General features: G+C 35.5%; 2 protein-coding genes across 2 annotated transcripts; one reads left to right on the top strand and one right to left on the bottom strand.

Annotated features, from left to right (window-relative positions):
• The first annotated feature begins 187 nt into the window (after positions 1-187).
• LOC106663656 lies at positions 188-12,972 on the top strand. The gene is made up of 8 exons (XM_014388658.2): positions 188-274; positions 336-479; positions 544-603; positions 723-813; positions 867-992; positions 2,814-2,963; positions 3,036-3,318; positions 12,890-12,972. Exons 1-7 carry the CDS (start codon positions 243-245, stop codon positions 3,213-3,215), a joined length of 783 nt encoding a protein of 260 aa, XP_014244144.1. The 5' UTR covers positions 188-242; the 3' UTR covers positions 3,216-3,318; positions 12,890-12,972.
• LOC106663655 (zinc finger protein 91-like) lies at positions 3,494-18,989 on the bottom strand. The gene is made up of 3 exons (XM_014388657.2): positions 18,485-18,989; positions 11,892-13,241; positions 3,494-6,843 (listed from the first exon to the last, which is right to left on the bottom strand). Exons 1-3 carry the CDS (start codon positions 18,602-18,604, stop codon positions 3,811-3,813), a joined length of 4,503 nt encoding a protein of 1,500 aa, XP_014244143.1. The 5' UTR covers positions 18,605-18,989; the 3' UTR covers positions 3,494-3,810.
• Positions 18,990-21,873: the final 2,884 nt, after the last annotated feature.

The raw sequence follows: 21,873 nt of genomic DNA, 5'->3' as shown, positions 1-21,873 counted from the left end.
AGAGCACGCTCGTTTTATACTTTGTATGTTTTGTGAAATTTTGCCATTTATGTAACTATTTTGAAATTCTGAGGATGGACATATTTATACGTGTTTGCTTTAAATGAAAATCTTTTTAAATTAACATTAGTATTATAATATTTGATACAAACACATACATTTTTCAGAGCCAGCTGATAAACTTCACTTTCACAAACATTGTTATTCCAAATAAACATTGTTTTATGTGAACCCAATCAGCGATGAGAAGGAGAATTACAAGCATTTTCCCTAAGTACTACTAAATTATTGAATATTAAGTCCATAAAAGAAACTAAGCAAAATTGTATTTCAAGGCACTACTCTGTCAATCCAGAACTTGGAAAGTCTTTAGACAAGCAGACTCTTAAAAATGTGAAACTGTATCTGGTGAAACTGTTCATATTTGTTGTCTCTCAATCATTGTTTACAGTTTGTGTGACTGTTTTGCTTAATATAAAGTAAGAAATTGAATCAAATGTGTTAAAACGGGCAGATATGACAATGAATTCAACCTTTTTTCAGAGATGACATAAAAGAAGCACTTTTCAACTTTGCTTTAAGCCTTTATTCTCTTGCGATTTCGTAAGTTTTGGAATGTATAAATATAATTCTCCTATACTCCATACACAATTTTGTGTGTTAAAAACAGTATTAACATAAAAACATCAAGATATAACTGTGTGTATAAAAATTGATTTTAGTGTGCCAATAATATTACTGAGCAGTGGAATTATTTTATCAAGGAAAATGAGGAACTGTTGCCCCCTGAACATAATAATGCATTTATCATTGGTAAACTACACGTCTATATTTTAACGTGATAATTTCAATCTGACTGTTTGTAGGTGGTTTTATCGTCAATAAGAACAGCGTCACTTACGACCAGGCACGATCTTATTGTCACCCTGTTCGCTTTCCTGCTAGTCTTTATCACCTTGATACTTTTATACATTACTTCAAAAATCATACAAGTAATATATTCATTATTTGAGAAAGAAATATGTTATAGCACTTACTATTGATATATTAACAAATTTTTACCTTTTGAATAAACGATAGTTTGGTAATGTTCCTGTAATAATCCGGCCCAGAAGACCAAAAAATGTAAACAAAGGGGGATGCGAAATTGCGAAACGAGTCAAAAAGCTCAGAGTAGCGGGTGGGGTCTTTGTTGCCATTGAAACAAAAGGCGTATTTTCACAGTTATACAATATATAATACAATTAATCGATTAGATTACGATTAATCTAAATCTTTGCTAGTTGTCTATCAGGCAAAACTAGTAAGGCCTAGGTATTCAACGATGATCAGAGATATTTTTCTCATCTATGATTTATAAAAGCAAAAAATAATTAGTGCAAGCAGTGCTCAGTACTGTTTTTTATAAGTTCAAATCTGCACAGTGTAGGGTTTTCCAGTTAAAACTTTTGCTTATACTGTTCAAACTGAGCTAATTAATGAAGTACAGAATTCCATCAGGAGTTTTGTATCGAGGTCTACATTGCTCAAGAATGGCTTTCATAGAATTCATAGCCTTTTTATAGCTATTTCAGGGCTGTTGCATAGGTTATGCTCTTTTGTCTCACATTCCTTAAGAAATGCTATCATTTTTTAAAGTGGTATTTTACTGAAGCTTTTTTAGTTCTTTCTTTGAGTAAGATTTCCTCTTTATCCCACTGGGTTGTTTTTGCAAGCAGGCTTATATCCAGATTACATTATCAGTATTTGTTGTGTTCTTTAATAACACAAGATTTTATTTGTTTATTTTTCTCCGTGAGAATAATTTATGCCACAATTGGATCTGTAGTTATGAGTTGTTCCGAAGGTCCCTTTCTAGTTTGTTAGGATATTATCTGCCATATTTCTTCAGATATTTTCTGAAATTCCATCATAACCTGGAATCTACCTTAGAGACAGTTCCCAGGTTTTAGGTTACACAGTTCCCGACTAGTTTGGAATTGATTTCGCAGGCTTGAAGAGCTTAGTGTTATCGATTGCAGATTTATGCTCCAATATGCTCGTGCATGTAAATACATGTGTATATAGAATTCAGCCTATCACTTCTCACAATCCACCGGCAATTCCAGTTTTTGTGTGATTTAAAATAAATGGCAGGCCTCATGAATCACCCACCCAGGGTTGCTAGTCTGAAGTCAGACCTTAGGCTTGCTTGTCCATCCTGCTCTAAGGATGGGCTCATCAGTCTCTAGATCCAAATCTATTCACACTCTCACTCACTCTTAAAAAACATTTTCTATTTACATCCCATTCTCTCAGGGTGTGGAGTACTCAATATTCCTTCATCACCTTTACATCTATACATAAATAACCTAATTGAGGGTCAATGAGGTACTCAATATTCCACCATTGACCTTTCACACTACACATTCACGCTAATAAATACTGGATTCAATTCTGATATATATTCATTAATATTTTCTCAATTCTTAAGTTTTTATGAATCTCAAAAAACTGTTTCTAAAAGGAAGAGCTTTTTTATTTACATAAAAATGCCTTAAATTGTGATAGTCCCAATTAACAGAGCTTCTATAATTGAACGTTTGACATATAATTGCAATTAATGCATATCGTGATAATTTAAATGTGAAGCCTGTTATATTAGCCTTAATAAAACAACACAAAAAGTTTTAAGCTTTTTGCGGAATATATAAGATTATACAAATTTTAAACAGTTTTTACTTTTTCTCAATATATTGTACTATTTATTTCAAACACCATTTTAGAAATTGGAAGGTTTAATATTCTAATTTTTTTTTTTTTTAATTTTACAGTGTCCCATACTATTCCATGCTATACTATTTTTAATTGTCTACTCTGTGCTTGTTGTATACGCAATGGTATACTCGATAATAGGTCTTTTTTTCCACGCTCCAATTTTATTTATTATACTCTTATTATTCCTGGCAATCGCTTGCTCAATCGTACGTGTAATCGCATTATTTTCGTCTCGTATCTATAACCGTCGCGGTTTAACACCACTTATCTTTTTTCAGAGCACTATATTCATTTTTCAATTTATGCACGAAGTCTATTATCTAGTGAGCGAAGAGGTAGAGACGTGGCCCGACACCCCTCTCGGTTCGATCGTATTCACCGCGACTGTTATCTACATCATGAGCCTTCAGATATTTTATTCATATTTTTTCATCCTTGGTATGATCATGGAATTCTGAACGGATGAAAGGGGGAAAAAAAAAGATGGATTTGCAATTGTTCAATCTCTTAGCGGATCGATTATCACGATAATTGTGACGCCAGCATCAAGTATTATTTGAGGTAAAGTAACATTTTAAAATAATTTTAGTATAAAATTTATATTTTAATTTATTTAAAAATAAAAATGTTTCCGATACAAAACAAAAATAAAAGGATATATTTTATAGAATTGGGATAAGTAAATTCATTTCAATAGGATACATATTTCTTTTAAAAGTAAAATAATAACAAAATGTTTATTTTTTAATATATGTCTTACAGTATATTTGTAGTTTCTTGAATTAATTCACAATCAAAATATATTATTAACTACATATACATGAAACAATAAGTAATTTAATTGATCTTTATATATATATATTACTTCATACACTGTTTAATTATGTTGCTAATGATCAAAACCCAGTGCGTGAATTTATGGGCCTTTTTAATCATATAAAATATGGCGTATATACAAAGAGTGTGTAGTACAACATACAAGATTTTAACACACAGAAAAAAAAAAGAATTTTCTTTTAATATAAACAAATGAATAGTACAAATATTTACAGCTCAATTTAACATTTCAATTTCGTCTTGCATAGTTTTTTGTACTATCCCGTGTACTTTCTCATGGTTTATCAATTTATCAACATCCGAGAATTGTCTACTACAAACACTACAATTATAAGGTTGATCGCTGATCGAAGAATCAGTATAATCATCAGTCTGTTCATATTCCATGTATTCTGCTCCGTCCACTTCCTCAATTTGAGATTCATCGTCTTGCGGGACTTCCTCCTCGATGAAGTTATCGAGAAAATGCACACCCAAAGCCTGGCTGTTGTTTGTTTTTATCTTCTTTCTCGGTCTTACTTGGGTCATCGTTTTCATCTTTTTCATCCTCATATGTTCGGTTTTGTGAGCTGTTAACGATTCGACAGACGAGAACGCATAGCCACAGTAGCAACAAAGTAACTTGGGAGAATTTTCGCTCTGATCTTGATTTTTATAATAAGGAATTCTGTAACACATAATAACATGGTTTTGCACTTTTGCAGCTAATTCCTTCGATCCATCTTCCCTACTGAAAAAAGAGTCGCAATCGGGGCAAGACGTGAAATCTTGACTCATCAAGACCGCCCTTATACATTTGTAATTGTGAGGATACAACTGGCTGAGTATGATGTTGTCTTTCATACAAAACTTGCATTCAAAAGTTTGCACTCTGTTCAGCTTGTTTCTCGGCTTGTGAACCCATTTGTGACCCGCGATGCCCTTGAGAGATTGGAACACTTTCGGACAAAGGTCACAACGGAACACATCAGTAGTACTTGAAACAGGCGTCTGATCAAGTTTGGGGGAGTTTGTAATATTTGGTTTTATATCGACTAGAGAAGATTGATCCAGTGGTCCATCATCGAGCGAATACCCTATGCATTTAGACTCATGATTAACAAGATAGTTCTTCCTTGAAAACGATCTCATACATTTAATGCAGTTGTATCTGTAAGGCTTCTTATTTTTAATGCAAGTATGAGTTTCTAAAAACTTGAGAGTTTTAAAACCTTTTCCACAATTACTACAATTAATTACATTAGTACATTCACCATTGCAGTAGCTGTAGTGTCGAAGCATTGATTTTTCGTTTGTAAATGACATTTTTCCAATAGGGCAAGAATACAACTGAGTTTCTGCCGATGAAGAACTGCCCGCTATAGCTTGAAGAGGGTGTTCTCCCATTGACGACATGCCCATGTAATATTGTTCGTTTTGGTTCATGGCTGCCTCATTCGATTTTGCGCAGCCTTCACAACCTTTTTTAGTAACAAACATCCCACAATGACCGCACTTCGGTCTGTTGGGCGAATTTCTACAGAAATTGTTCAAATGTAATGTTAGGATTCTCTGCAATCTAAAGGATTTGTCGCAATAATTGCATGAAAACATTTCTTCACTCTGAGGGTTCTGGGCACTCTGGGCGTCCTGGACATTTTCATCTTTCGTTTCGTCCACTTCTTGTTTAACTGTGACTTTCACATCTGTCTCAGATTCGTTGTCTTCTTTTGGGTAGTTCACAACGATCGTTTGGAAAGCTGGCTGGCTCATTCTATGCACCATCATACAATGACGTTTAAGATTTGCAAAATTGGAAAAGCTCTTATTGCAAAGGTTGCACGTATTCGTTTCTTCATTTGTAGGCAGCCAAGGAGAATTTGAACTGCCGGCTGATGGAGGAATGCAATCATTTTCTTTGTGTCTGTTTAACTCTTCCTGTTCTTTGAAAGAAGTATTACAAACTGAGCAAGTAAATATTTTAAGTTTGTTTATCACCTTGCACTGGCCTCTCGACCTATGCAGCCCAATCTCACTTCTCGTATCAAATATTTTGAAACATTTACTGCAAAACAATTTTCTGGAGCCAGGTGGAAGGAAGTGAGATTTTATATGAACTCTATACACTTTATACGTTTGAAATGACTTTTTGCATATCTTGCATGTTGTAACTTGCGGTGCAGCTGAGGTTGTCACTTGCTGATGGGATTTCAAATGATAATTGAGAGAATAGAGAAAATTGAATTTCTTTCCACAAGTTTTACAACAATAGGCGTTCTGTCGCCTGTTTTTCAACTGAGAAGCTCTAGCGAGAAAACTAGCCTTCTGGATTTGCTGCTGTTGAGTCTGAGCATTTTCAGGAAGCGGACCTCTATGATATACTCTCAAATGGTTTAGATGAACTTCTTTGCTGGCAAATTTCAAGTTACAAAGCTTACAACAGAAATATTTAGGAGAGCTATTTTCTGGTGTTTCTCTCGGCAAAGGAACTCCAAATTTACAAGTGCGCAAATGATTTCCATACCCTCTTCTATCGTAAAACACGACATCGTGGTAATCACATCGATATTCCTTCATTTCGACTTTTGGGACTACCTGACTCGGAGACGATTTTGGTAGATTTTGATTTTTGATCTTATTAATACCATGAGATGTCATATGAGTCAGAAGAGTTGCTCCTTCTTTGCAAGAATAGTTACAGTTAGGCATAGGACAAATGTAATCTCTTTCATCAGCGAGATGCTTAATGTCAGGAATCATCTCATCAGATGTTTCAGGTTCGACATCTAGAGGATCATCTGTCATTTCACAATTGACGCGTAATTTTAGTTTATCGTGACAACGATTATGCCTTGCAAGAGAAGACGAAGAACTGAACACGACATTACACTCCTTACAGACATATCTTTTAGGTCGATAAAACGGCCCTTTTCGCCTCCTTTTCCTTATTAAAGCTTGCTTAAGTAACGATTTGGGATGAATGGTGATATTCCCTTCACGTTTGATTCCTGATAATAACATGGCCTGGTGAGCTTTTGTTTTACCGTGTCTAATTAGACTCTGGCACGTTGTGAATCTGTACTTGCAAATCAAACAACTTTTATTTCCCATATCAAGGTTGGGATCGTCGACTTGGTCTTGGACACCTTCACTGTCAGCATTGGTTTCTTGCTCGTCACCTGAAATAGGCTCACTCTTTATTTGAACAGATCTGAATTCTTCGGCAGCAGCATATTCTGGATCAACCGGCTCTTGTTTAATGCATGCGGCCTATAACAAAATATATTATTTTATTATACACTTCAGAGAAATTAGAGTAAAATATTTCTAATTGTGTGATTGTTCCATGTGGTGGTCTGTGGGATAAGAATTTGTAATTTGACCATTAATGACAATTTAGGCCTGCCTATCCTCTGTGAGTTGGTATATTAGATGCGTTTCAGAATTATGAACAGATAATGAAAAGAAAAGAAAAAAGCGTGGTTTTGTGCTTGTATGTTCATTTTAAAAATAAAATTAATAATACATAATAAAACTTCATTTTATCTTTCCTTAAATGACTACAGATGAATGAAATGAAAATGAAAACTAAAATAAAAACAATAGAAATAAATTAAGATTTTTAGATGAGATAAAAAAGTCAGTGTCACGAGGAGGATTCGAACCCGCGATCTTTGGCTAGATACGCCGTATACCTTCACTAAAGCTCTCTGTGGCCATTTCATTTGTCGCCGAGAATCAAATAGATTACACATTTGAAAAATGACAAAAAGGAGGGAAAATTCAAAAGGTGAGGTTGAGATGGGAAATTAGTGTCCCAGTGGATCGAAGCCACAATAGTTCAATGGTAGAGCAGCGGCGTATCTAGCCGAAGATCGTGGGTTCGAATCCCGCTCACGCCATTGACTTTTTTATCTCAACTAAAAACCTTAATTAATTGTAATAAATTAATTGGTCAAGCCGACCACAGAATTAGTGAATTTAATGAAATAAAATGAAGTATACTTCACTAAAGCTCTCCGTGGCCATTTCATTTGTCGTCGAGAATCCAATCCGATTATACGACATTTGAAAAATGGCAAAAAGGAGGGAAAACTCAAAAGGTGGGGTTGAGATGGGAAGTTAGTGTCCGAGTGGATTGAGGTCACGATAGCTCAAGTGGTAGAGCAACGGCGTATCTAGCTGAAGGTCGTGGGTTCGAATCCCCCTCATGACACTGACTTTTTTATCTCAACTAAAAACCTTAATTAATTGAATGATATTAATTGATCAAGTGGACCATGAAAAATAGTGAATTTAATAAAAATAAATAAAATATATATACACTCAAAGACAAAAAGCTGGACACTTGTATTCATTTGTTTATTGTCCGTTATAATTAGATATAACTGAGGAACTTGAAAGAAAAGAACTTATGATTCTCTCTAGGTTGCGAAAAAGTCACATCAGACTAATCCATAAAAGGCTTTTAATAAGCAACCTTCCAACTTGTCCTTTATTCATGAGAACATATCAGTCTGGCTGTAAAACATATTTTGGTCAACTGTCGCATTATGCAACCCATTGGGCAAGGTTCAAACTTTCTAGTGATTTAAAGGAGTTTCTAGGTCCCCAGTGTTTTTTTCAGAGAGGACTTTTCTTAAATTGGGATTTGTAATAGATTTAGGCCTTTTCCCAAATTCTTATACTTTTGAATGTTTGTCTGACAGTGTTTGAATGCGAGTTTTCAATATGTTCAAGTTGCAAGATTTCTTTTTTCAGAAAATTTTGAGGCTACCAGAGCGGAAAAATGAAAAAAAAAAATACAAATTGCGGGGTAATAACTGCAATGCCCAAAATCGCAATTTAAATAAGGAAAGATTGCTGATTAATAGTTGACTTGTAAACACAGCATTAATAACTTGTTGTTTACCTTATAGAGTGTTTATTAGTCACACTCTTTAGATTAAAAATAAAGAAAATCAGTTCAATTTCAACATTTTCAGAACCAACTTATCGAGTAAGTTAGTAGGTTTTTGGTTTTCTTTAGTGAAACAAAACTGACTAAAAAAATGTTTTTAAAACAAAATTTTAAGTCAACAAGATCTTGCCAAGGAGTTGTGTTGGGCTACGGGAAATCTCGATCAAAGAGAAGGTAGTGGTTGACAGCAATGTACGGCAGCTAGAGACGAACATTTTATTGCTCTTTCCGGACAACAGAACCGTTATGTAACTTTTTTGTCTTGAGGTGCATACAGGGAGGTGTCAACTAACTAGTGATCTCTAGATTTTGCTCAAGAATTACTCAATCTAGAAAAAAATTCAACAGGTCTTTTTTAGCATTAGCTTCAAAATTTAAACTTAAAAAATTTTAAAAACATTTCCAATGTTAACATACATTTTCGTGTGCGGATTCTTCACAATCATTCACTTTTACTATTCTAATTTAAAAATTTTTTTTTTTTTTTTTTTTTTTGAGGGGGGACCAAAGGGGACAGTAGCAAGTTTGTAGATAGATACAGCAATGTTACTTAAATTTTATTTGTAAATTAAGTTTAAAAATGCAAAGATGCAAAATACTAAAATTTGTAGAAAGATAGTGTGAGAAAATGGGTCTAAATTTCATCCTTAAGAAAACATTTATCATATACTTCACAAGAAGGAGGCTAAATCATAAAGCCCCTCAAAAAAAAAAAAAAAAAACTGACCAAGAGCAGAATTGGAGAATTTAGGCAACATTCCCCATATGGCAGAGATTAGGCAACAAAAAGTGAGAAATAAACCCCAGGACATTATCAAAACACTGCCCTGGTCAGACCCCAGGTCACATAAGGTGACCAAAAAACACTTCCAGAACCAATGACTACCAAGGTCAACAAAACTAGCATGTTTCAATCTAAAAGGGGCAATGCATACTTGTCCTTAATGATAGAAACCATACTCCGACTCCCACCCTTACATATTCATGTACAAAAGGCATCTATCAAAGTACTGGGGTATGAGAAAATAAAATTACTAAGAAGTCATCAGAAAATTGTAGTGAAGAAAAAGAAAAAATGAGATAGCCATAATGTTCTCTGATGAAACAAGAGGAAAACTCAACATCGACAGACCTAAGTAGACGTAGATAACAAACACCTTATAGAAGATAGGTAGCGAAAAGTTTCAAGAATGGTCCTAATATAGTATACTAATGGATCAAAGAGCAGAAAGTACGTGTACACCAAAGCTACACCCATTGGATTGGTTCCAACTATGAACCAAGAGTCCATGCGATCCAACTCGGTGCATGGTAGTTAATAAAGAAGAAGTTGCAGTCAGGCATTTTACCAGATGCATAAAATAAATTGATATGATTTTAGCTTCAAACTGGAATGCCTAAATTGCTTAATGGCCATAGGAAAACATCACAAAGACCAATGAACCGAGAGTCCATGCGATCCAACTCGGTGCATGGTAGTTAATAAAGAAGAAGTTGCAATCAGGCATTTTACCAGTTGCATAAAATAAATTGATATGATTTTAGCTTCAAACTGGAATGCCTAAATTGCTTAATGGCCATAGGAAAACACCACAAAGACCAATGAACCAAGAGTCCATGCGATCCAACTCGGTGCATGGTAGTTAATAAAGAAGAAGTTGCAATCAGGCATTTTACCAGATGCATAAAATAAATTGATATGATTTTAGCTTCAAACTGAAATACCTAAATTGCTTAATGGCCATAAGAAAACACAACAAAGACTAATTTAAAGTGGGTTCCCGGACACCAAGGTATGGAGGAAATGAACAAGCTTAGCAACAAGCCAAATAACCTCTAAACCATGGGACTAGAACCACAACTAGGTGCACATAGATGCGCTAAAGTGGAGCTGGAAAAGGACACGAGAAATAAAAACTCAAGTATTGGACAAAAGCACCAGGTTGAGTGCTTGGCAACTAAGACAGTAGGTAAGATTTGAGGAAAGTTCTGTGACTCGAAACCACCACCTAAAGATGATAGGCAAAACAAACAGAAACATACCTACTGTCAGGAGGAAACCGAGACACTGCACATATCCTTTGTGTGGGGACGTGGTATAATTCAAAAATGGTCAGGCCTAACATATCTTTAACTCATGGGAAAACAAGATTACGCAAGCTCTGCTTGGGTGCCAGAGAACAAAGGGGTTGAAGGCAATGAACTGGCTGACGAAGTAGAAAAGTAGGAGCAGCCCTCACTCACTTTTAACCACAACCACAAATTGTGCTAAAAGCGGAATTGAACAAACTGGTGGAGAAATAAATAACTACAGCTAAGGAAGAACACCTCTTGGCAAGTAAGATTTGAAGTTACACACTTGTTAACTACCACCTAAAGAAGAGGGGAAAAGCGGAAAGAGAACAGAAAAGGACACTAGAAATTATAAATGATGGGGTGAGTGTGGAGTTCAATCCTTTTTAAAAAAAAATTAAGCTTAATGTGAGTAGGAACCATCTTTTTTAAAAAGGATTGAAAAGGACACTTTCCAACCGTATGGCCTCGGCATTCCACAATAAATTTATATAGGTCACCTGTGGAAAAAAAGATGACCCCCCCCAAAAAAAAAATTAAAATATTGAGTGGTTTTTACTGACCATTAATTAATGATTAATTTTTGATCGTGAGATGAGGTCTGGTGTGACGTAGGTTTAGAAAAACATTGTTTTTATCATGCCAACGTTTCGATCTTTATTGAGATCATCTTCAGAGCCTGGGATTTATAAACATTGTTTAAATTAAATTCACTATTTTTTGTGGTCCGCTTGACCAATTAATAACATTCAATTAATTAAGGTTTTTAAGTTGAGATAAAAAAGGCAAAAAGGAGGGAAAATTCAAAAGGTGGGGTTGAGATGGGAAGTTGGTGCCTGAGGGGATCAAAGTCACGATAGCTCAAGTGGTAGAGTAGCCGCTATCAAGCCGAATGTCGTGGGTTTGAATCCCGCTCGTGACACTGACTTTTTTATCCCAACTTAAAAACCTTAATTAATTGATTGTTTAAATTATACAAATACATGTAAGATGTTAAAAGATGAATTTATACTATGATAGAAATTTTAGATTCAATCAAAGTAAAGTTCAATGTTTTTCTAAATCTACGTCACACCAGACCGCATCTCACGATCTCCAAATTATCATTAAAATATTGTGTTGCTTGATTAGTCCTTGTCAAATTCTTTGCATCAATTCTTGCACTAATATATCAAAAAAAGAATAAGCAGAATGGTTCACTGCCGACAATTCTACGATAATTATTTCTTAATATTATAGAATTTAGTTTTAAAATATTGCATGCATCTGGCAAAAAATTACTTACAGGCACTGGCAGATCAATTGTAGTGTTTTCAGGAGTTATGACAGTCGAGTCTGGTGCTTGTTTGTCTTGGGGGTTTATCTCTGCTGTTGTGCTTTCATCTGATATAACCGAAACGCTTTCATCGGCATGACCCTCATCGAATGCATCCTCAGTTTCTTGTTCGCTAGTCGATACCAGCGGAGTTTCTTCTACTGATGGATTCACATTTGATTGTTCTTCGCTATTATCTTTGGCACATGATTGGGTATTCTGTTTATCTGAATTCTCAGTGATTTCACCACGTTTCTCTGAATCGTCAAAGGCGTCATAAGATATGGATACTGTAGATTCAATGCGTATCATCGAAAGGTTCTGAAATTCTTTCTGTTGATTTGCAAGGTCAACACTATTAGACCGATCAGTGTTTTGTAAATTCGAGCTTTGGATTGTAGAAGTGACATTGGATTCATTTGTATCTTTAGCATTTTCATCACTTTTATCCTCACTGATTAGCTCTTCGGACTTATCGGATGTTTCAGAGTCTTTCTGGATTTTATTCATCTCAACAGAAGATGAAATTTCTTCTGTCTCCATGGGCTCTGCACTATCTTCTTTTTCTGTTGGAGAGTCACCTTTGCTATCAGAATAACAATTATTGCCCTTTTCTTCTCTCATGCTTTTTCTGTTTAACTCAAGCATATCAGAAACAATATCGTCAATATTTGGTTCAATGGAGGTATCGGACATTTCAGTCTTTTCATCTGGATCAACCAGCACATCATGCATATTGTCTTTTTTTCTTACATCGACACAACTTGGGTCTTGACCGTTGACAAGGCTTTGTTCATCACCCATAGTTTTGACGACCATTTCCTCGGTTGCATTGCTATTTATACGATTATCCTTGTCAACATTAGAATCATTTGAATGACCGGACTCGACTGGCTGGCGATCAACGGAATTTTTTGAATTTACCAATTCGGCCTGATCATTTTCATCGTTTTCTTTTGCTTTTTCAGGGATTTTATTAACTTTCTCGGCATCTTCCACCCCTTGAAAAGAAGCCTCATCATCGTTCAGACTGATAATTGAAACAGCCGCCGGTGAGAGGCAAGTGACATCGTTGTCAGCGTCGCACTCATCATCGGTATCCGAAAGGTAAACGACTTCAGTTGGACGTTTGCCGGCAGGGCTTGCATTGCCGTTCACTCTCACGTTTTCATGGCTCAAGTCTTCACCGAGCTCTTTTTTGAACATAGAGAGAAGTTGGGCTTGTGTTTGGTGGCATTTCTGCTTGAAGAGATACCAGGTATTCACACTTCCTAAGCAGTCTGCGCATATTACAGTTGGTAGGACGTTGTCCTTGGAAACCTGAAATAAATTTTTTAAAAAAATTAACAATCAAGACTGTGATGCAAATTCAGTTCAAGAAATAAAATTGTTTTTGTAAATACTAATAATGAAAATTATAATTCAATAATACACAAAACCAAATAATAAATAATTGAATATTGTAAGGTTTATTTAAATTACTTCAATCAAAATAATAATTAATTTGTTTTAAAAATATTTGCTGTCTGCAGATTTGGTTTAATCCATTCAGTGATCAATATTGTATATAAGTCCATTAGAGTTCGTGGTCTGATTTTTTTAAATTAATTAATCTTTATGTAAGGTATTGGTTCAGAGAGAATTTTCATTGAAAAATGACAAAAAAGAGGGAAAATTCGAAAGGTGGGTTGAGGTGGAAAGTTAATGTCTAAATGGATCGAAGTCACGATAGCTCAAGTGGTAGAGCAGCGGCGAATTTAGCCAAAGGTCGTGGGTTCAAATCCTGCTCGTGTCCCTAACTTTTTTATCTCAACCAATACCTTACATAAAGATTAATTGAAAAAAATTGTATATAAGTTTGCAAATACAGATGTACATGTAAAATTGTAAGAATTAAGAAGTGCTTCTAAACTGTTACAATAGGTAGGAAGGAAAATATGTTGTTACAATAGGATCAAATTATGCAATGAAAGGTTATATCAACTTTGAACTGTCAGAACCACTTCAAACTGAGTTGACTCATCAGCCGAGGTGGGTGGCCTGCAGGCACAAATGCCGTTAGCTCATTCCCACTGGTGGACTCAAATCAAAAGACACTAGTCTTCTAGGTGAGTCTGAATTCACTATGGAATGCGTTTCTACTTCAAATTTCATTGAGGGAATTTACTGAAGAATTCGGAAGATAATCTTGAAATGCGACATGAGGTGTAATAAAATTAAAAGGAGTGAAGTTGAAAAGAGATGGCACGAGAATGTTATCCCGATTTCAACATCATGAAGCTTGTCAAACAAGCAGAACAGCAAGTGCGAGAAGTGCTCCTGCACCCTCTGGTTCTAACATTGTACTGAACTGCTGAGTCAATTCCACAAGTTGGCTGGTGGGAAATGAGACAAGTCTTCTAACTAGTTGTGAGTCAACCAGGCAACTCGGCTAAACTCAAACTGCCTCGTATGACACTAGCCTAGGTCACAAAAAATTGCAAAGGAGAATATGGCAATCTTGATTTCATAATTATTGATATAAGGCCAAAGAAGCTCTCTTATGAAATATTGGTTCAAACAAGTCCTTAACATGTTCACTTCGGAATTGTTTACCATCTGACCCGAGAGCCTGACTGGGTGGTCACACGATTGGTAAAACAACTGACTCATATCCCTATGGCAGAATCCAGAGTGAACATATTGGTTCAATTATAGGGTCATCCATCCAAGAATCGAGTTTCTGGATAGATGTACTCCAAAATACCTATGGTTTGTATTTGGTATAAAAGCAACAGTCAACACACAACTTTCAGAAAGATTGCTAATACATAACTTGGCCTTACATTACAAATCTTGACAATTTTTAATGATAATTCAGGGACAATTCATTATTTTGCCTCTCAATAAAACATATAAAACCTTAATTTTTAAAATAAGCAAAGAATCAACCATATTAGCGTATAAGTAATCAGTGCTGTCAAAGGTCATAGAAAAATGGTTATGGATCCTTTAAAACTCATGATGAACCACTAACATATAGAATAAGAAGTGTCCCTACTTATTTTGACATACACAAGAAGCAGTAGAACATTATTCAATGTAATGAAATACTATATTAATCCATGTATGTATTTAGTAGTCATAATAGACCATATTATTTTTCATAGTTATACTTTTTATCGAAGGTCTTGGTCATGAAAGAGCATGGGATTCGAACCTTAGATTAAAATATATACATATCCCACATCATGACACAAGTCGAAAAATTCTAAAAACCAGAATTTAGTTTTTAAAAAGTATTCGGGTGTGTGATGCTAAGGAAAAATGATGCAACTGTAGGTGGGACTCTTAGCTACTAGGCTGCGTCACTTTTGAATTGGCAGTAACGTAGTCACCATTCACGAAAAGTAACATCTTTGTTCTGTGTTGAGCTTTAAAGCATCGATGTGAGTGGATTGAAAAGTGGCACATTTCAAGTTACGTCAGTTTTTCTTTTTCAGTGAAGGATTTTATGTTGTATTGGAGTCACATTTTTTACATTAGGAAAAAAATTGTTAAATCAATTGTACAAATGTCTTTCATAATTTGAAATTAATACAGGCCCTGATGACCTTAAAATAGGTCGAAAGCTTGACGGGAACAACTGAATTTGCTTTTTTCTCCAAGACGTCTTGATCTATTGTTCTTGAATTATTTTAGTTTCATTTCTTTTATTTAAAAATTTTCTTGATTATAATATTGTTAGCTTTTAGCGTTTAATAGGTATAATAATATAGTACTAATTTAGGGGAAAAAGCATTTACATGAATCTATTTTAAGTTAAAATATTATAATATTTTTAGTTAAGTATTTACTTTAAGTAAATTCTATAATAAGTTTAATAGTGTCTGTTACTGCTAATAACCCTCTAGCCTCACATCTAAAAGCAGTAACAGACACTATTAAACTTTATGACAAATTTACTCATCTGTAAGTATAAAGGCCTGCCTCATATTTTATATAATACTATACTTTATTAACTAACTTTTAATGCCTGTAGCAGCATACATGATTTACGTATTATAGAAAATAATCATAAAGTATACTACTTGTAACCAACATAAAATTTTTTATTCAGCACCATTTCTATTATTTTCGGGTGTTAAAGCACTTGAAACTTGAAGCAAATGCACCTCGGCTTTCCGCAAGGAATAACTGAGTTATTAAGCTCTGTAAACAAAATTTTTAGAGAAGTCAATAAAATCTTATAACAAATTTCAATGGTAAATTAAAAAGTTTCCCTACGATGAGAGATTTAGCGAATTTATTATGTATCTTGTTTGATAACGAAAGTTGGTGTAACCTTTATGCTTAAGAAATTTACCAAATGGAGAAAAAAGCTAAAGAAATCCCGTGGTAGCTAGTTATTTACTTTTGTGTCGAAATGTTGGCGTTTCTTTATCCTAAACGCTTAATAAGTGCGACTTAGCTGCTTTTTAATGCAACTAACCTTAGCCATAAACATTTAAGAAATTCACTAAGCAGAAAAAAAGCAAAAGAAACCCCGAGTTTTTTCATAATTTTTTAACAACATTGACTAACTTTTACATTATTTTCTAGTTTTGACGATTTTTTAATGTTTTAATCATTTTTAATAATCGACAAAACCTTTATTTCAATAATTAATTTTCTGTTTTAAATAACTATAGCCTTGACTCCAGGAGGAAAGCTCATTTGAGTCAAAAATAACCTTAGTAAAACTTACTACATGGATATTTATTCTCGTTTGTTAGGTTTGTATGTTGTCTGCTACTATCAAAAGTAATTTATACGTTTATAGTCATTCACCAACATTATCGTTAATGACCTAACTTAAAATACCGAGTCAATACATGCAAGAAAAATGACACAACACAAAAAGGGGTAGTTTTTAGGGACAGTACAGCTGGAATTTTAAAACTTTGATTTTCCCTTAAGCCTTGGTCAAATGAAAGACAATATAGATGGATCGAGACAGTTTCGACTGTAATGGCGAGTACTTAATAAATAAGTAAAAAAAATATACTTCCATCTATCTCTCCTGTAAAATATCCTTTTTTTTTAGTTGTGTCACTTTTCTTGTGGGTGTGCGATATATTTAACATTGTTATTTTAGAGCAGGTCTATTATAATTTACGATGTCAATTTACTATTCTATAATAATTAGATGTGAACAATGAAGCTCGCTTCTCATTTTGAATCTCCCAATGATCATCGTTAACTTATTTTATTGTAAGATTTCCTCTTGTGATCTAAGGGGTGATAGACCTATTGTTCAATACTTTTTTATTTTAATTATTTACAGTCCAAACAGGTCAGGTACCCAAGCATTTACCTATCATCTTGTTGATTTTTGTCGGTTAGATGTACTTCGGCATTTTGCAATCCATCAGTGTATGTTAACTATCAAACAACAGACTTATTTTATTGTTTTATTGTAGTGTGTTAGTATTGTATAGTGTATTCATCATATGTGATATTTAGTTCTATTGGATGTGTTTGAACAATCACCATGTCAGCGATGTGAGAATAGCCTTTGGGTTCGGAAAAGACAAAAGTGCATGTTCACCTCGCAGGCTTCAAGGATAAACACCTACAATTTTTAAATAAACTTTTGTCCATTGTCACATGCTGAGTTATTTTTATTTGCGAATATAGATAAACTAAACCCCATTTGAGTACAAAGCACTATACTAGAAATGTTAGTGGGTTTGGTCTGAGGCTGGTACTTTGAAAGGGACGGATTTTAAAGCATAGGTGTTTTTTTTAATAGTGAGAATGCAATTTTTGAGGTAGTAGATAATTGTTCATTACGAAACAAGGTCGTAAAGCACCGTCATTCAACAAGGACGATAGAGCCATAGGCAACAATATTCTTTTCTGGGGCATTCTGTTAACAATTTTCTTTGTTGAAGACTCACAAGAAATCTTGGATATTTGGATTGACGAAAGGTCAACCATCATTGATTGACCAACTAGCGCAATGCAATGTCGGTAGAACGCCATCACAGAGAACGAGTTCGTTGCGCCGATGGCTACCAGGCGTAAAAGTACTCGGTTGAATTACAGACGTATATCATATCATTGGTCCAAATAATTTAGACCTGAAGGGAAAAGATCGTCGCTATGATCGATTCCGCATCACATATAGGTGGAATCGTCAAAACCTGGGTGGTTTTGGTCTTGATTAATTGATAATTGGTTAGAGCCTAACCAAAAGTAGAGGTCATCGTAAAGCATGCCCAAATAGGTCTAACCGATATAATCATTAGGTTACTTCATTTTTAATCGCTGAGGTAAAGTTTAAAGTAAAAACGGCCTCGTAATGGGTGAAGGCATGTGAAAAAGTAATGGAGGATAGCTGAGTCGGGTGGTACTACGAGGTTGGGTCTAGGGCGAGGTGATGCCAGTCATAGCCGATGGGCTATTTCCGGCGATAGTTTCGGATCGAACAAGCCTCAGAAAGTAATAAAGCACGTTTCCTACATTCTAAAACGGAATCCCCTCTCCCCAAGAGTAAAAAAACCTGAATAAAGGACGACCTGCACAAAAGCGGAACTCACCTGAATGGCGACACAATCGAATATTTTCTGCGAAACGTCGTCGTTCTGGTTGCCGTCCTCGTCGAAAATCGGAAGGACCTCGTTGGTGTTGAGGCAGAGCCTGCAGACGGCGGCCGACATGCTGTGCCACGGCTTCACCTGATCAGGGTCGGCATTCGGAAGATCGGACTTACGAGGGGACGGTTATCGGAGGTGGATCGACGGAAGGCGGCTTCGTGTAGAAAACCTCAGCTGACGAGAGTTGCGATGCACTGGTTCACAAAGGTCGAGAGAGAGAGGGATGACGACGACCAACCCAGTTTGACAGTCGACCAGGCAGAAGCGTCTCACAGCTCGAGTCTCGACTCACCTACTGCTAACGACTTACAAAGCAACGAGGAGGCTCGGCACTTGTCGGCCGGGTCCGTCCTGGTTCGTTCGCCAGCAGCACTTTCTCGTCTCGTTAGGACTTCGTTTCCGCCTTGCAGACCGACTGCCTGTCCTCCGCTCACCCGCAACAGTTGCCCCCTTCTAAAGTTACACCTTCGACAATCAATAGATTCCCTTCTTCAACAAAGAAAAAAACCTAGACGCACTACATCTATTTTGCGCTACCTGCAACCAGAGCGTGCTTCATTATAGATTACAACTGACTTTACTATTAAAGAGGACGACCCTAAATCGAGGCATGAACGTCAACCGTGCATCCATCACAGAAATTTAACTCAAGTTGAAAATTTATTAAAATAGCATAACAAATCATGTATTTGGTGTTGATAACGAACTTTTCCAATTATTTGAATCAATTCTATTCTAATTTCTTTTAATTTATTCCTGTTTAATACATTTCCTGCTTCCTTAATTTTCTATAGCTCGTCTACGGTCTGATGATTGTGGAATGATGCTAATCCGCACCTAGTAGAAGATACCTAGGTGAAAATTTCGTGATGCTATGGTGTGACATACGCTGATGTAGAATACGAAGTTATTAAATTTGTAAAAAAAAGTCTATTCAAAATAGCGTAACAAATAATCTATTAGTTTTGGGAATTGGAAGCTTCTTTGAATTTATTCCTGTTTATTTGTTTCTTCCCTTCATACACAATTGTGCACCAACTCATTAACGGTGGATTTTCAGTCTTTCCGATTTTATCGCATCTTACTTTCGTCTGCTCATGATTTAAAACTGAATTTTCTATAGCGCGTCTACGGTCTGATGATACGTCTTAATGTAGGGTTTAGTTTGTTTTTGATTTAGTTGTGAAATGATGATGGAATCGCCGGGTAGAAAATATCTAGGTAAAAATTTTGTGATGCTTTGGAGCGTGGCATATGCTGAAATAGAATTTTCTGCCATCTTAGGCCGTTTTTTTTTTTAATCACTGTTTATTGTACGTGTTAATGTAGGGTTTAGTTTGTTTTTGATTTGGTTGTGAAATGATGATGGAATCGCCGGGTAGAAAATATCTAGGTGAAAATTTTGTGATACTTTGGAGCGTGACATATGCTGAAATAGAATTTTCTGCCCTCTTAGGCCATGATTTTTTTTTCTTTTAATTATTGTTTATTGTACGATTTAATAAAACTGTTTTTGTGCATTTAATGCAGGGTCACTAAATTAAGATTTTTTTGACGCGGTAAAGACAATCAGCCTAATCTACTTGCTGAAGTTTAATGAATTGCTCTATTGAAGAAGTTGGAATTAATCTTTACTAAGTTTGTAAAAATCTGCTGTTATTCTCGTCTTCTATTCAAAGTAGCAAGTGATAGGGCGCTTTTTTAATGATTTCATTAAATTATTCTATTTTCGTTTAATTTAATCCTGTTTATTCTGTTCCCTGCTTCCATGTACACAGTTTGAGAGCTTTAATAACCGGGGCGTGAAACAATTCCTTAAGGAGTGGAATCTATCCCCCGGACACAGGCAATCGAAAGAGTTTGTTAAGGTGATCAAACCAGCAGAATCGAAATGGCCATTTTCTATCTCAAGGAAGGGAATTAGGAAGCTGATGGGTATTTTGACGGGCCACTGCCCACTGAGAAGATACCTCTCCGTAATGGGTATTCTACCAGATCCCTTTTGCCGTTTTTGCGAAATAAAAGAAGAAACGGCAAGGCACCTCGCCGAGTGTGATAGGTATGCTAGGTCCAGATTTGAAATCTTTGAAAGAGCGGACATCACCAAATCACTCCCCGGGATTAAATGGTCCAAAATCTTGGGGTTTGTGAACCGGTCCAAGAGGTTTATGCAGGACACGTGAGCCGACCAAGTCCCGGAACCTTTAGGGATGGGGTACGAGTCTATCCAGGCATTTAACCCCTCGGGTCTTGGTCGCCCACCCTGCGTAAATATATACATGTACACAGTTTAATTACTAATTAATAGCAAATTTGTAGACGCCGACTTTTACCGCATCCTATTTTCGTATTTTCGTTTAAAACTTAATTTTCTATAGCTAGTCTATGGTCTGATGATTAATTGCGTGGTTGTGGAATGATGCTGAAATCCTATTCTATCTATATACGCGTAAAAGTTTTATGATGCTTTGGACTGTGACGAATGCTGAACTAAAATTTCCCCTTCTTCAACAAAGAAAAAACACCTAGACGCACTACATCTATTTTGCGCTACCTGCAACCAGAGCGTGCTTCATTATAGATTACAACTGACTTTACTATTAAAGAGTACGACCCTAAATCAAGGCATGTACGTCAAACGTGCATCCATCACAGAAATTTAACTCAAGTTGAAAGTTTATTAAAATAGCATAACAAATCATTTATTTGCTGATGATTCCAATTATTATTTAAATTAATTTGTTTTTTGTTTTTTTAATCAAATTGTAATTTCTTTTAATTTATTCCTGTTTAATATATTTCCTGCTTCCTTAATTTTCTATAGTTCGTCTACGGTCTGATGATTGTGGAATGATGCTTAAATCCTACCATAGCAGGAGATACCTAGGTGAAAATTTTATGGTGCTTTGGAGTGTAACATATGTTGAAATAGAATTTTCTGTCATCTTAGGGCATCTTTTTTTTTCAAAATCGTCCTTTATTCTGCATCTTAATGAAGGTTTTTTTCTTTAAGAAGGTTCGAAACAGGAGAGGTTATATCAACCCTCGGGGTGCTGGTGTTTTTGAAAAAAAGCCCATTTGTAAGTATGTCGGATTCGAATGCAGGGCCACTGGATTCGAACCCGGGACCTTTACCTTACAGTGATGAGCGCAGTATCAACGCCTAACCATTGCGGCCGCCTACACCCCCCTGAAGGTTTAAATTGTACTTATTTTGGCCGTGAAATGATGATGATTGAAATGATAGATGTAATCCTCTCCTAGAAGAATAAATCTAGGTGTAAATTTTGTGATCTTTAGAGTACTTCATATGCGGAAGTAGATTTCTACAA

Source organism: Cimex lectularius, unplaced genomic scaffold, assembly GCF_000648675.2.
Source record: "Cimex lectularius strain Harlan isolate CLEC.00 unplaced genomic scaffold, Clec_2.1 scaffold303, whole genome shotgun sequence".
Taxonomy (NCBI): domain Eukaryota; kingdom Metazoa; phylum Arthropoda; class Insecta; order Hemiptera; family Cimicidae; genus Cimex; species Cimex lectularius.
The sequence above is the reverse complement of the archived record's forward strand: the minus strand, read 5'-3'. Positions and strand labels throughout refer to the sequence as shown.

Bases quoted from the DNA above. Each gene is read 5' to 3' on its own strand.
- LOC106663656 (XM_014388658.2), top strand. From the start codon at position 243: ATGAGAAGGAGAATTACAAGCATTTTCCCTAA. The intron at 480-543 runs GTAAGAAATTGA...ACCTTTTTTCAG, and splicing joins ACTGTTTTGCTTAATATAAA to AGATGACATAAAAGAAGCAC. The intron at 993-2,813 runs GTAATATATTCA...TTAATTTTACAG, and splicing joins TTACTTCAAAAATCATACAA to TGTCCCATACTATTCCATGC.
- LOC106663655 (XM_014388657.2), bottom strand. From the start codon at position 18,604: ATGTCGGCCGCCGTCTGCAGGCTCTGCCTCAACACCAACGAGGTCCTT. The intron at 13,242-18,484 runs GTGAGTTCCGCT...AATTTATTTCAG, and splicing joins TCGATTGTGTCGCCATTCAG to GTTTCCAAGGACAACGTCCT. The intron at 6,844-11,891 runs GTAAGTAATTTT...ATTTTGTTATAG, and splicing joins CAATTGATCTGCCAGTGCCT to GCCGCATGCATTAAACAAGA.